Source organism: Dunckerocampus dactyliophorus, chromosome 7 (genome assembly GCF_027744805.1).
Source record: "Dunckerocampus dactyliophorus isolate RoL2022-P2 chromosome 7, RoL_Ddac_1.1, whole genome shotgun sequence".
In the NCBI taxonomy this organism is placed as follows: domain Eukaryota; kingdom Metazoa; phylum Chordata; class Actinopteri; order Syngnathiformes; family Syngnathidae; genus Dunckerocampus; species Dunckerocampus dactyliophorus.
Genome location: NC_072825.1, coordinates 18,415,867 through 18,431,210, shown reverse-complemented (window position 1 = coordinate 18,431,210; position 15,344 = coordinate 18,415,867). Strand labels below are relative to the sequence as shown.

The window sequence follows — 15,344 nt, the reverse complement described above, 5'->3', positions numbered from 1 at the left end:
CCCTCAATGTCATATTCTGTCAGATATTCACACTGTTATGATCTCTTGATGGCAAAGGCAAAAAGCTTTGTCTTTGAACGCGAATGGATCGTTGAGCTGCAAAAGGAAGACCTCTCGCAGCGCGATTGCTGCTGAGGTTGGACGTAGTAAGGCAGTCATTTTAAATTTGTTCAAAGATCCTGGGGGTTATGAAACCAAAAAGTCAAGTGATAGACCCAAAAACATTTCAGCAGTCGTGAGCCGGAGAATCTGATTACCTGTCCGTCCAGACATGTGACGATCTTTGGCCCAATTGAAGGTTGTTACTGGTGCCGAGTACAATTCAATAACCATCTCACGGCACTTGCGAAAGGGTTTGAAGAAAAAATGTCTTCAAAGGCCTCATCTTCAACACCACAAAATTGCCTTTCTGGAATGTGCACAAGAGCACCAAACATGGGATATTGAAAAGGGGAACAAAGTTTTATTCTTTGATGAGACAAAACATAACCTTGACAGTCCTGATGGCTTTCAGCGTTACTGGCATGACAAGGACATCCCACCTGCTCCTGATATTTTTTCCACATAGCACAGTGGAGGGGGCAACATCATCATCTGGGGTGCTTTTTCCTTTAATGGAACAATGGAGCTTCAGGTTGTGCAGGGGCATCAAACGGCAGATGGCTATGTAGACATGTTGCTGGGGGCATCGCTTATAACTGCAAGAACTCATCTGTGTGGTCATGACTGGGTTTTTTTTAACAGGACAATGCTGCAGTTCACAAGGCCTGCCTGACAAAGGACTTCTTCCAGAGGAATAAAGTCACTCTTTTGGACCATCCTGCGTGTTCCCCTGCTCGAAATCCAATTGAGCACATTTGGCGATAGATGGCAAGGGAAGTTTACAAAAAAGGACAGCAGTTCCAGACGGTGGAAGCCTCCGTGTTCTGCAGTTGGAGCAACATTCCCACTCGCCCTCTGGAAACACTGGCAACAAGCATATGCCCAAACCAATTTTTGAGGTGATTAACAAGAATGGCGCAGCTACTCATTGCTGAGTCCTTTAAAATGTTATTTTTGTAATTCTAATTTCTAATTTAATTATTTTTCTATTTTAGGAGGGTTTCTGGATTTTTTGAAGTATGGTCTTAAACACTAGGCTGTTTGCAATAAATGCTTACTTTTTGTTTTGTCAAATTCCTCCTTAAGATCCAACAGTGCAAAATGTAAATTCTTGCAGTTTTTCAACTGGTCTTCAGGAGTATGTGTGTGTGTGTGTGTGTGTGTATACAGTATATATATTACGGCTGTCAATCAATTGAAATATTTAATTGTGATTAATTGCATTTTGTCCATAGTTGACTCATAATTAATCACAATTAAATGCAGATAGAAACACGATTTTATGAATACTTGTAGGGATGTCTGTGGTAAACGATTCGTTATGCATCTAGATAACACGGGTTAAGATGCAATTCAAAGATGATATATTTTAAGCAGAACGATTCGATACAATTCAACATTACATTTGTTGATGTAGACAATCACACATTATAAAATGAAGAATCTAATTCTCTAAAATTGGCATTCTTACAGTATTTTGAAATGTGTAAGAGAGCACATCATGTCCCCAAGAATGCTGTAAGGCAGGGGTCAAAAACCGCTGGGCCACAAGAAACGTTAAGGTGCAATGATGAAAAAAAAAACAAAACATTAAAATAATGTGTAAATACATCAAATTTATGTAAAGGGAATTTTGTAAATATGGGCCATTATTTTATTTCAAAAATAATATACACTTATAAATGACTCAGTTTTTGCTTGTTTAATGCAAGCGGCAACTAGTCCCACTTTGTCGGTCCTTGAACAAACCTTTCTCCTTCGCTGCAGATAAACGATACTGTATTTCCCCCCTTTTTCTTCACCTCATATTTGGTCCCAAATGGTGATACCATGTGGGAATGCATAAAGGTAAGATTTGATGACCTTATTGAGTGCTAACGTGCATGTTTGTGCGGTGCACCTCTCTGAAAAACAAACTCCAGGTTAGTACTGGCTGGTGGATGGTGTTCATAACCATTTAGTGCTTTTAATTTGATGTTGCTTCCTGTCTTAGTTTTACACAATACATAATAAATAGGATAAAAATGTAAGTATGTAAGTATGTTTTGCTGATGTGTTGAAAATCTTTCCCGGTGACTAGGTAGCGCACTGCTAATGCTATTTAGATCCATTCTTGTCTTTAGTCATGGTCACATTGACACATGCCCCCAAATAGCTGTACTCCGCTATGGCTGCCGGTAACGAGCAGTTCGTAACCCAAATTTTAGCTCACAGTTCAAAGCAAAACATCAGCCGAGAGATGGCTCGCATCTAAAAAAAGCACTCGTTACTCTATGCCAAGGTACCACTGTATAAATGGCAATTTAAAAAATACCAGCAGTGCTTCAGTACCTTCTCACTTCTCTCTGGCAGTCGATGTACTCAGTGACAGTAGATAAAATAACTTTGGTCTTGTTGCGAGAGTCATCTGCCAGGGCTTTGAAGCTAAACTTACCATTCATTCAAAATACCCTTTTCTTTCTCCATTTCTGATCAATATTTGTTCCGGCTTGTGGCTCCACATCCACCGCTGCGTTTCCTCAAACTACCGTTTGGGCCGAGGTTCAAACAGGACGTGTGCATGTGAATCGATTGTCAAAAAAAAACAGTGCCATTAAAGTCAATTTTGAACATATGCCTGTCCATACTGTAACGCCACCAACACGGGCCACTTGATCCGCAACACAGGTGCATTTTATTGATGGCATTTTGGATGCACAGCGATCCCGTGATGAGATTCTGAGGCCCACTGTTGTGCCCTTCATACACAACCATCACCTCATGTTGCAGCATGGTTAGCACGCTCACCGGCCATGTTACCCATTGAGCATGTTTGGGATGCTCTTGATCAACGTATACGGTACACCAGATGCTGACTGGCCCCCCACAGGACATACAAACTGCACATTTTGGAGTGGCCTTTTATTGTAGTCAACCTATGGAGCACGGGTGCAATAATCATGCGGTCTCATCAGCATCTTTCAATGCCACAGCTGTGAGGTGGATGAACTATGAATCCATCAAAAATGAGGCTATTAAACAGTACATATAGGATTTGAAAAAACATCTAAATATGAATGCATGAGTTGTAATTTTCCAACTAGGTAGAAATAAAGAGTGGCAATGCAAATGTACTTATTCAAGTAATTGTACTTTATATGACATTGTGAAAGTCATACACTCAGAAACACCACAAGGCACAATACAGCAGCACGGGCATACAGTTAGGGACAATTTGAACCCTGCAATAAGTTGAATGCACCACAATGTTGAAGCACAAGTCATGACTGACTCATTTGAAAAGGGCTTTCATGATTTTTGGTCAGACAAACGCTTATGTGTAATGTAATGTCGTGAACATCCTTAAGGCTAATATTAGGGGTGTGACGATTCGTCCACTGCATCAATGTATCGATTTGTATTCTTATGATCCAACTACATCGATTTGTGTTCAGCAAGTTGCCAATCATTAAATTTAACCTGTTAATTCATTCATTGTTAATTCAATCTGAAGTGTTGGTTGCACTTTATTCATATAAAATGTGAATACATTTGCCATTAATCTAGGACACTTCACCTTCCACTTCACTGGTATCCAGGTATTTATTTCACAGTCAGATTGGTGGAAGTTTTGGCTGAAAAGTTACTGAATCGATTTAAAGTTACTGAATCGTTTCGGATCGTATCGTTTTAAATGAACCAATATCGTCCTTGAATCGTCTGCAGCCACGAATCGTGATATGAATCGGCTCATTATTGAAACGGATCGTTACACCCCTGGCTAATATGTATCAACTTCACAGTAACAAATTAGTTATACTGTACTGTATATGTCATGGATGGTTTTGTTTATCTTTTAACTATCATAAAATACAAGACAATCGCTCTACAATACACAGTCACACACACACACACGCACACATACATATATATATATAAATATACTACAATGTATGTACTGTATGTGTATATATTTGTAGTATATTTATATATATTGATATTTAAATTGACTTCATGATTTACATTACACACCACATACCTTAGTAGGTCAGCAAAGAGCAGCTTTAAAACAGTCTTGAATGATATTTGATAAGTAAAATTAAAAAAATATTGCCTTTATTGATTGAAATTTGACATCTGTCACATCAGTGACGGAATATGTAAACACTAACAATAAAAAGGAAAATACTGTCGCTCAGTCACGGTTAAATCTGAGTGAGATTTAGCTTAATCTTTTATAAGGAAAAATGAATCAATTAATTGCCTCATCTTTGGTTGTTTAAATCAACAGTCCAGCTAATTTGTTAGTATATTGACTTAAGCATCAATGCAGATAAAATGTGTTGCTATGGTAATTTTTTTAAATATATAAATGAAAGAGTTATGGCTTTTTTTGACTAACTGAAGAGGCAGTTTTATTCTGTGAAAGTGTAGATATTTTGTACATTGAACGGCTCATACGTAACATTTAATAGTATGTATTTTTTCAACGATGCTTCAGTGTAACTTGACAAGATCCTCAACAGTCGTTAGTTTAACACAAGCAAACACATTTTCATATGACAACGATATTCTGATAACATTTTTACTATTTTCTTGCAGAATTGTGACAATAACGCAATAATACTGAAGCTTTATTCCCGCAATTCCAACATGATTATCTGTGGTTGTATTCACATACTATTGTTTTTCTGTTCAATGTAAGCCTCCTTCGTATAGATGACTTTTGTTTGTTATTTTTATTATGTAAACCAGCTCTTTCAGTAGTACTTCATTCCTGTGTTTATTTTTGTCGTTAATAAATAGCATTGTTGAGCTTGTCTATATAATTTATAGAACTGCTCTCCTGTAAATACTTTACATGTAAACAAAGGTGCTGTATGTTTTTGACTATGTGGCATTTGCAGGAGTTGCATGTGTGCTAACAGTCATTAAAAGAAGATGGTGCATGAATGGAATAAATATGATGCAGGTATTGTTATAAACATGTCATCACATGACTGATTGTTAAACACAGGGTTTTTTTTTTTTTACCCCAAACAGAGTAAATCAACTTTCTACTTTAAGCATCCTTATGCAACTTAAACCATTGGGAAACAAATCATGCTCATCGTAAACCAATGCCTTTATGCAATAAAACCTCTTTCTTTGTTTTGGAACACTATACATTCCTGTTAAGAAAATATAAGCTTTTATTCTACATGGTACCATGCATACATATGGTCGGCATGTCACATGTACCTTGGTGCATCCCACTACAGCAGGGGTGTCCAAAATGTCTTCGAGGACCAGATACTGAAATGAAAGGTTGCAAGGGCCACTTTGATATTTTGTATAACAAGTCATATATATATATATATATATAATATTTTTAAAATGCATCTCAGCTTTGCGATATAGGTGAAAAATTATATTACTAGTATGAGCTTCGCTTTTTGCTCTTTTCCCCCCATTTTTGCAGTTATTTTAAAATTTCTTCTTGTAAATTTTCTTCTCGTAATAATATGACTTTATTCCCATTATACTTTGACTTTATTCCTGTGATAGTGCGTTTATTCCTGTGATAATGTAACTTTTTCCCCAACCTAATTTTAATTACACCTTTGTTATGTTTCCTCCTCAATATAACGACTTAAAAAAAACGTTTTTCTTTAATATTTCAACTCTAAAATTAGATTATTTTTCCTCATAATTTTAATTTCCTCATAATATTGTTATTCTTATGTGCCCTGCGATTGGCTGGCGACCAGTCCAGGGTGTACCCTGCCTGCCGCCCAAAGAACAGCTGGGATAGGCTCCAGCATGCCACCGCGACCCTAATGAGGAGAAGCGGTATAGAAAATGGATGGATGGATTGTTATTCTTGTAAAATTGTTTACTTTTTTTTAGCGTTAGAATACAACTTCTAACATTTTGACTTTACTCTTGTAAAATTACTGATGACTTTAACATTTTTTTAGTTTTTTAAAAATATTCTAAATATTTCTCCTAACATTATGACTTTATTCCCATAATGTTATAACTTTTTTTCTTAAATTATACTCTGCGGGCTGCCAATGGCCTCTAGGCCACACTTTGGACACCCCTGCACTATAGCTTGACACTATCCCCTTTAGTGGGTTATTCAATAACATAAGTTAACTATTGCAAGGGCAATGTCAAACCAAAATGGGTTTAAGCACAGCTTCACACGTGCACAGTTGAAATTATAATCACACTACAATGTCTTGAAACTTTTTTCCTGGCACTTCTAAATTAAATACCTCTTCTTCCTCTTCAGACCTTTGCTGTGCATGCATTCAACACCCTTCTCCTCATACAGACTTTCACTTCCTATCTTAGCTTTCAGACAACCAGCCAGTGATGAAGCTGTGGAATAAGACAAAAATGAGGCCATTAAATTAACAGCAAACACCCGAAAGTGTCAACTGGTCACTCATTTTGAGCATGACAGCAATAAAATAAACACAAAGTAAGCACTTACTGTGAACTGACGAACTTCCCCATTGTCGACCAAATGGTGCTCCGTCTCTGGGGTGATGGCATAAGCCAGTCTCTGTTCCAATAAAACAACATGCACAATTATGTAAATAAATAACAAATAAAATAACAAAACAAGTTTTATTATGCAAACACTATTAAGAGCCATGTAGTATCTCAGACTTACGTCACAAAACTTTCCAGGCAGGGTACACAGTTTATAGAAGGCGTAAAGTGGCACCATGGTCATCGATGAAATGGCCAGACACCATCCCAGCACGTTAGCCCAGGGAGGGAAAATGTAGAAGCCATAGTTGGGAGGGTTGAACGTTGCAAAGCTCACTACCACCATAAACTAAAAGAGGGTGGTTTGGAGAAAGCATTAGTTCAACTGGTAAAATGCTTTTACATACTTTTTATGTCTGCTATCACTGGAATACTAGTTGTATTGATTCAGGTCAGTGGTCTAGTACTGAGTCACACCAATACAAAGTCTATCAAGCCAACAATCATCAACGGCAAATGCATTTTTTCTTTAATTATTGGAGTTAAAGGCTTAGTATAGCGCAGACTTCCACTGAGGCTAAACTGATAATAATTAAAAAACAACACATTGTGGCATAGGTGCGTTGTCTTTTTTTTGTTAGCTATCAGGCTACTTCCTAGTAAATGGAGGCTGATGAAACATCGTTTGGAGTCATTATGAGTCTGCGGGTGGACACTTCTATGCAGGATCCTCCAGCTGCCTAGAGCAGTGGTTCTCAACTGGTTTGGCTGCGGGACCCACCATCATCTTTCAATGACAAGTGATGACTCACATTGCGGAAACTTTTAAATGTAAACTTCTCTAATATATTATTTAATTGCCGGGGAGATCGGACTTCGGCGTCTTGTGGACACAGAGCCTCGGGACTGTTCTCCCCGAATGTTACCAGCATGTAGGCTTTCCCACGAGGGCAAATAGCATCCTGTACCAAGTCTACAGGAAGATGAAAGGTGCTTTGAAGGCTCTTCCAAGTCCCCATTTTGAAAAAGCTAATGTCTCTTCTGCTGTTGTTGCTTAATTTATTGTTATTAATGTTTCTTTTGTTCTTATTCATTTTCTTGTGTTTTTCTTTCTTTCTTTCTGCTGGGAGAAGGAACAGAGCAAGAATTTCATTGCATAGCAGAACTACCTGTTTTACTATGCATATGACAATAAAACTCTTGAATCTTGAATCTTAATAAATTACATGTATTTATTTAAATGTTAAATGTAAAAAGACTGTTTGCAACGGTTACGTGGCTGCCCAGGGGGCCCTAACTTTTGAACATGTTGCAAGCAACACAAACATGCACAAGAGCCTTTGCTGAGCACTGGCGGTGTATTTTTGAGGCAGTTTGAATTTGAGGTAGTGCAAAATAACAAATGTGTGCCAGCACAAAACCAGTTTCATAATCAGTTCAGCAACAATACAGTACATTTTTATGAACAAATTTCAAAATTATTTTGAAAAAGGGGTGTGTAAAGGTTTTTTGCACGTCATATTGAGTTGAATTACAGCATTTGTACACAGACCTGGATGAGAATCGAAAGAAGTAGTTAAAAATCAAGCGAGTGCATTTGCTCTATTCTAGACTCAGTAGGTATGTTTAATAATAGGAGGATCATTTCTTTTGTAGACCACCCCTCTTCCTGGGCCAATAGATCGAATTGGGCATTAAACTGTACAGTCATTGTGTACCTGGTAGTCTTCATTGCGGGCGAAAGCTCACGTTGTGTAGTTGGAGGAATTCCAACTACACAACGTGAGCTTTTGCTTTATGCGACGCTCTCCTCCAGCAGACATGTCGCCATCTTGCAGTGTGTCGGACAGGCGCCGCACTAAATCCACACTCAATGTCCTTCCCCTTCTCAAGTCACCCATAAACATGGCATGCACCTTGTGGTGGCATAGCAAGCGAATAGCGCTGGCGCGAGATGCGTTCACAGACACTATTTTTACCGGCAAAGACCTCATGACCCACTAATAACGGCTCCCACGACCCAAAAGCCAGCTGAGAATCACTGGCCGAGAAGGCAGCAACATCCAAACGGATGGCAAGCATTATATCCCGCCTCTTCCTGCTTCGCTATGCTGACGTAACACACGCATGTGCGCTAGTTATGTTTATTGTCAGCTATTGTCAGGTGTTACATAAAAGGCATGTTTTATTTTGGTAACACTACTATTATTGCAAGGTTTTGAGTAAGACAGACTGCATTCACGCAGTCATAAAGAGACCAAGGAGTCTAGAGTTAAAACGGGTGTGCCGTTTTAACTCTTGACTCCACTTCCACTTCCATATTATGCCCTGCACGGGTTTGGCCTCCGTGATGGTGAGCAGAATCCAGAAACGTTGTATTGTAAACAACATATCCTAGGAACACTGCTCAGCCATTAATTGGTCCAAAAGACCAGATTTGTCATTTTTCAAGTTCCCCAAAAAGTAAGACAGGTATGTGTCATAAAAATGTTGTAGAGTTCTAACATTAGTTGATGTAAATAAACAGGACATTGGACAAGACTCACAACGTGTATATTGTGTGGGACTCCCACACAATATAGCTTTAAACTCATTTGTTTCTCTGGGTGATTAGTTGAACGCATGACAGGCCAGTGATGATGATGATTTAGGTTAGAGTCTATCAAATGTATTAACAATGCCATTACTGAAATAAATGCTGCATTGTGTAAATACTTCCAGTTAAATATCCATATAATATAAGTACTTTGAAATCACATTTCTGTGGTTCCTTATGGACATGAAAAATACAATAAAATGATCAACTTACTGGAATGGTAATTAATGGATTAGTGGAATGATAATGAATGACGCCATGTGTGTTTCTACGAACACTTGCAGGTTGTTTTGTTATTGTTCAATTATATACATACTGAATAATATATAATAATGAATTGCTTGTTAAGATTTAGTAACACTGTAAGGAAGGAAAAATACGTTTTTAAATTTATTTAAATGATTTACTTATTTTATTAATTAAAATGATTATGATTTATTACTATTTTGTACGTTGATTGCAAAAAAGCAGAAGGTTTATTTCATACTGCTGCTCAGGTTTACTACTTGTACATGTAGGTCATATTTCTGAAGCATAATGGATGTTTACACATTTATATATATACATATAAATCCTTTGTCTTCCATAAATAACATTCATCCATTTTATCAAAGTGTACGCACAGTGTATAACCTTATTTTATACTCAGCTCAGAGCTCGTGAATACATTATACAATATTGTCCGCCTCTCTTGCTTATCATCATGGCGGCCTTTCTCCTCCACAGCGTACTACGCACTGTTCCATTGATTTGCGGCTGACTCAGCACATCTATTCTCCAGACACCTTGCTTGGCAGAGACTTCGACCCAGCCATCAGCAGCAGCTGGTCCAATTAGCTAACTGCACAATGTATTTGTAATAAATGTATTGCACTAACTGTATAAACTGGTTACTTGATTATGTGCTTAAGTCTTTGTATTTTATGTCCTGTAGTTTACAAGGTGTTTCATAAGTAACGCGCCCGTCTTTAAGAAGCCGTGCCAGTGTTGTCATTTTGAAGCCACAGTGAAAACTCGCCCAGCCCAGCTCGGGTGACGGTGCTGATGTAGAACACAAGAGGGCGCCATTGCCAAAGCTCATCTCTCACAAGCAGCCAAGCATCACATCAATAACGTTATCAAGAAGTTAAGTAGAAATTAGGGAAGGACTGTGTTAGAAGAATAATAAGATTGGTTTAAAAGGTATACATTTCTATAGCACATTCGTAGAAAATTTCTATTGTACCTCAAAGAGACTAATTTTTGTTTAATTATGAAAGGTTTTGAGCATTTTGCTTAAAGTCAAAACTGCAGTTGAAGTTACAAAGGAGTTGAAGTACATCTGTATAAAGAGAGAAGCTCTTAGCATAAGTATACAGTAATAGTAATACTAACGCAGTCATATACTGTACAACAAGTTGCACATTTTGTGAAGTATTTACAAAGTATAGTGCATCGAGTGACATTTAACAAGACTCACAAGATGACTGCATGCTAACGAAGAGAACTTCACTGTGCCATTTACTGAAGTTGAAGAAAATGACACTGAGCAAGCTACAGAAGTACAAACTCTTCATGGAAGTGAAAGAGGAAGAACACTAACCGAAAAGGGTAAAGACTTTCAAGAGGAGAGACTTAAAAGGCCTCCAGCACAGACATGCAGTCGTTTTTGAAAAATGGAGATATGAGGCAAGACTGAGCAAAGTAATGTTAAGAAAGGAAACTTTTCCAAGGACGTACAAACCATTTATGGACAAATACGCCAAATACAAAGTCCTCAAGCAGACATGAGGTGCAAAGTAGATGCATGCACTTAGTTCTCCACCTTCATTGTCAAAAGAGCTGAAAAACAGTTAGAGGCTAAAGATTTTGAAGATGAAGAACCGTGGCCAAATGTTGAGTCATGCTTAGGATCTGAAAGTTCTAAATCAAGGTCAGAATCATGAAGGTCCAGAAGAAGCAGAAGCTGAGGCAGCTGCATCTCAAGAAATATTAGCAGTGATGCAGGAGCAAGAAAAGGAAGCAGCTGAACTACAAAGGCTGGAACGTGAGAACTTGGCAAGACAGCAAGCACTGGAAGAGCAGCACAAAAAAATTGAACGCTTGGAAGAAGTTAAAAAACTGAAAGCTGCCAAAGCTTGAAGTAAAGGTTTATGATGAAGCCAAAAATCTTTCTGAAAGTCAATGTTTGTTACACAGCAGTGAAGCAGCGAGTGAAACTAAAACACCACACACTCTCCTTCCATGCTATTAATGCTATGAGCCCTGAATTTGTTCCACACACCCTTACGTTCATAAACCAACCTCAGCAAAATTCTGTCATGCAACCTGAGGCCACCGCAAGTCAAACACTCAAAGCATCAAGTCCACCATTTGTCCCTCAGGCTGTACAAGTTCCCACGATTCTAACTCAACACCAGCCAAATTCTGATCTAGCCGGATCAATAAGTGTTAATCCTCTTCCACCTCCAGAACCTTCATTGCTCACTTGAGAACCTTTACAGATCAAAGGCTGTCATTTAAAACCTTGATTGAAAGAAAGCACATTCCCAAGAATGACTGACTTTACTATCTCAGGAAGTATCTCAGAGCAGCTGCAAAAAGAGTAGGCACAGATGAAGCATATGATTCAGCTTGGAAAGTGCTGGGAAAGATATTTGGAAATCTATTCACCATCCGTAAATGCTTCAGAGACAAGCGTCACGGTTGGCTCAAAATACTTCCTTGTAAGTTGTGAATCTGCGGTGCCACACTTAAAGGCATTCCAGGCAATACAAGTTCTCAATGACTGCATGGACTGCATAGAGACTTTTGCTAAAACTTCCAGACTGGTTGACCACAAGATGGAACCACACAGCTACGAAAATAAGACAAACAAATAATGGGTATCCATCATTTCACACATTTGTGGATTTTGTATCCACTGAATCAGACTTAGCTTGCAACCCTATAGCCTCAATGCAAGTGCTCAAAGGCTTGGAATCAAGCAAAGCCAAACACTCACAAAACCATGTCATTCAAGCAAAAACGCTAACAACAAACTCAAGTGCCTCAACCAACAACGTAACGTGCCTCTACTATAAAAGAAATGGTCACAGACTTGATAAATGTTTCAAGTTAACAGAAAAGACGGTTTAAGATCGTATCAAGTTCACACAGACAGAAAGGCTGTGTTTTGGATGTTTGAAGACTGGCCATCATTCAAAGAAGTGCGACAAAAGGAGCACATGTGAAAAGCGTCAAAAGAGACAACCACAAATCATCCAGACAAAGAAGTTCTAGTTTATGCGCTCAACTCTCAGAGCGATACAGCTTTCATGTTGCAAGAAATCGCACAAGATTGCAACAGGGATAAAAGTAAAGCCAATCTGCGACTATCAACTATGTTCCCCAAGTCACTGTTATACCATGTGAGAAGCTGGTAAACCTTCAAGTCAGAGGATATACGTAAGCATGAAGGGAAAATCAAACTACCACCAGTCAAGCGAGTTTATCCCAGTTGACAGAGCGAATATCCCGACACCTGAAACTGCCTTAAAGTGGCCTCATCTTGAAAAGCTGGCAGACAAGTTACCGCCATTGCTTGATTGTGACATTTGTCTACTTATCGCCTATAGTTGTTATCAAGCCCTTCTACAAAGAGAAGTTATCGCAGGCAAAGAAATCAGCTTTTCGCACAACTAACTGATCTCGGCCAGAGCCAGGAGCACCAACCTGTCGAAACTGTCTGACTTCCTTGTACATTTGTGGTAGAGCTTCTTGTGCAAAATAATTGCGACTAGGAAGCCCGCTGGACATTGCTAGTCCATTGCGTTCAGCAGGTTTAAAGCTTTTTTTTTTTCACTGTTGCAACGGGGACCATAACTTTAACAATGTGATAGGACACCGTTTTAGTAATAGCACAACACTTTGCACTTTTCCTTTCATGAGAAACGCAACAGGAAAAAGCAAGCAAACAGTGCTTGGTGATGTGCAGCCGGGGAGTTTGTGCCAAGTTTTAAGGTGATCATGCACAGAGGGGGGCGGGGCAGGAGCCCCACTCAGTGGTGCTCATAGACAGAATGATGAGTGAGACCTCCACATCAAGATGCCAAGAGTTACAGTGCAAATCCAATCTTGCTCAATATGAACGATATGTTTGTTTTTCATATTGTGCTTAAAAGAAATATCGATATATTAATAATATCAATATATCGCCCAGCCCTAACTGAACTCTGCAAAAGATCAAACGCACACTGTACAGTCAAAGGAAGCAAACCCATTGCTTGCTGAAAGAAGGTTTCTGATTGGTCAACAGCATTGAAGGCTATTGCCAGACTCAAGAGATTGATCACAGAGTATAAAGGTGTCCAACAAAGAACAAATAAAGTCACAGACCTCGAAGAGAGAAAAGACACAGAAGTATTCATTATCAAGTAAGCATAAAAAAGAAGCTTTCACTGAGGAAATACAGAGAATCAGATCGCAAAGGGAAAATGCCCTGCATAAGCACAACAGACTAAGAAAGTTAAATGCTTTCCTGGACAAGTCAGAAGTTCTCAGGGTTGGAGGAAGATTATCTCAATCATCCTTACACTATGATGTCAAACACACGCAATTCTTCCCAAAGAATCACACGTGTCAGCTCTTCTCGTCAAACACCACCATGAACGTGTACATCCCCGAGGAAGAGGTATGACTTTAAATGAATTGCATGCAAATGGAATGTGAATTTTAGGACGTAGATGGGGTGTAATGATTCCTCGAATAATTCTAAATAATAGTACCTCGATTACAAAAGATAATCAAAGATTTTTTTCTGCCTCGAGGAATCTCTCACGTCACCAACGCGCTTACATTACCCAAGAAGAGGACAAAGAAGAAAGCAGCAGTTTGAAGGTGTGGCGGAATGCAACAAGGCCATGAAAGAGAAGGAACAAAATTTTTAAAAAACAGACAGAAAATGTGGATAAACAGCAAGTTGAACACCACGACGTGTATCCGTTGTAACGCGGCACTTACATACCACAACAGCACATCTTATATGTTGCATCACCTCCCCCCTAATGGAGACAAGGTGACATTAATGTAGAGCAAATCAGTGACATTAAGGTTAATCTACCTTACTAACATGTGACTGTGGCTGTCTTGACTGTTTTGGACAATTTGTTGTAAAGGAAGGAAGAAAATAAGTCAAACGATATGGGTTATTGTTCACATGCTTACACACATGCGAGCTGTGCATATCAAAACACTCGACGACTTATCGACAGATGCTTTTGTGAATGCCCTTCGAACTCTGATAGCCCTAAGAGGTCCTGTCCGACAACTAAGATGCGACCAAGATAAACTTTATGGGTGCCAAAAGAGAATTTTTGGAATTGATGAAGGATATAGATCAAGAACCATAACAAGCTATTGGTTGCGAGCTTGTGATGAACGTTCCATCAGCCAGCCACATGGGAGGCAATGCTAAACAAGTCCTCAGCCAGTCTCAATATAACTAGTCTAAGAACACTCCTTTACAAGACCATGGCAATCGACCCTTAAGTATAGAATATCCAAATGATCCCATGGGTCCGGAACCACTAATTCCCAATCATATATTAACGATGAAGTCTTCAGTTATTTTCCCTCCTCCAAGGCAATTTTGCAGAGAGGATTTGTACTCGAACAAAAGATAGCGAAAGGCACAGTTTCTAACAAATGAATTTTGGCAAAGATAGAGGCGAGAATATCTGTTAGATCTCCAACAGACAGAAATGGCGGAAAGTTTCACAAAACCTGCAAGTAAATAACATTGTGATACTACAGGAGGACAATGCCCCAAGATCAAAATGGAAACTATCTCAAGTAATCAAGACTCTAGAAAGCACAGACGGCAAAGTTCGAAAAGTGAAGCTGAAGTTGAGTGAAACAAAACTACTGACGAGACTAAAACACAGAGAAAGACCTAATCACAAAGTTGTGACTTTGCTGGAGACCGACACAGACAGTAAAACAGACTCACACTCTTGACTTTGACACAAATCACATTGAAATGCAACGGGTGTTTAACATTTTGTTCCATAGTTAAAAATGTTTTGTTGAAAATTATTTAGAATGTAAGCCATGATAGTGTTTAATCACAAAGGTGTTACATAAAGGGCATGTTAAGTTTGGGTTTTGAAGGTTTTGAGTAAGAGGAAGCTGCATAAGGTATTTATAATCATTGGATTGTGGT

The 15,344-nt window shown here is 38.7% G+C and overlaps 1 protein-coding gene across 4 annotated transcripts in view; it reads right to left on the bottom strand.

Moving 5' to 3' along the window:
* Positions 1-3,020: 3,020 nt before the first annotated feature.
* slc6a3 (solute carrier family 6 member 3) overlaps positions 3,021-15,344 on the bottom strand; it is a 30,847-nt gene continuing 18,523 nt past the window's right edge. For 3 of the 4 annotated variants that reach the window (XM_054782205.1, XM_054782207.1, XM_054782206.1), the window contains exons 14-16: positions 6,749-6,916; positions 6,566-6,637; positions 3,025-6,450 (exon numbers count right to left, since the gene is read on the bottom strand). In XM_054782205.1, the coding sequence (XP_054638180.1) occupies positions 6,427-6,450; positions 6,566-6,637; positions 6,749-6,916 (264 nt within the window). In that variant the 3' untranslated portion in view covers positions 3,025-6,426. Of the gene's footprint in view, positions 6,451-6,565; positions 6,638-6,748; positions 6,917-15,344 lie in introns of all 4 variants that reach the window. The other variant, XR_008572058.1, reaches the window with a different exon arrangement.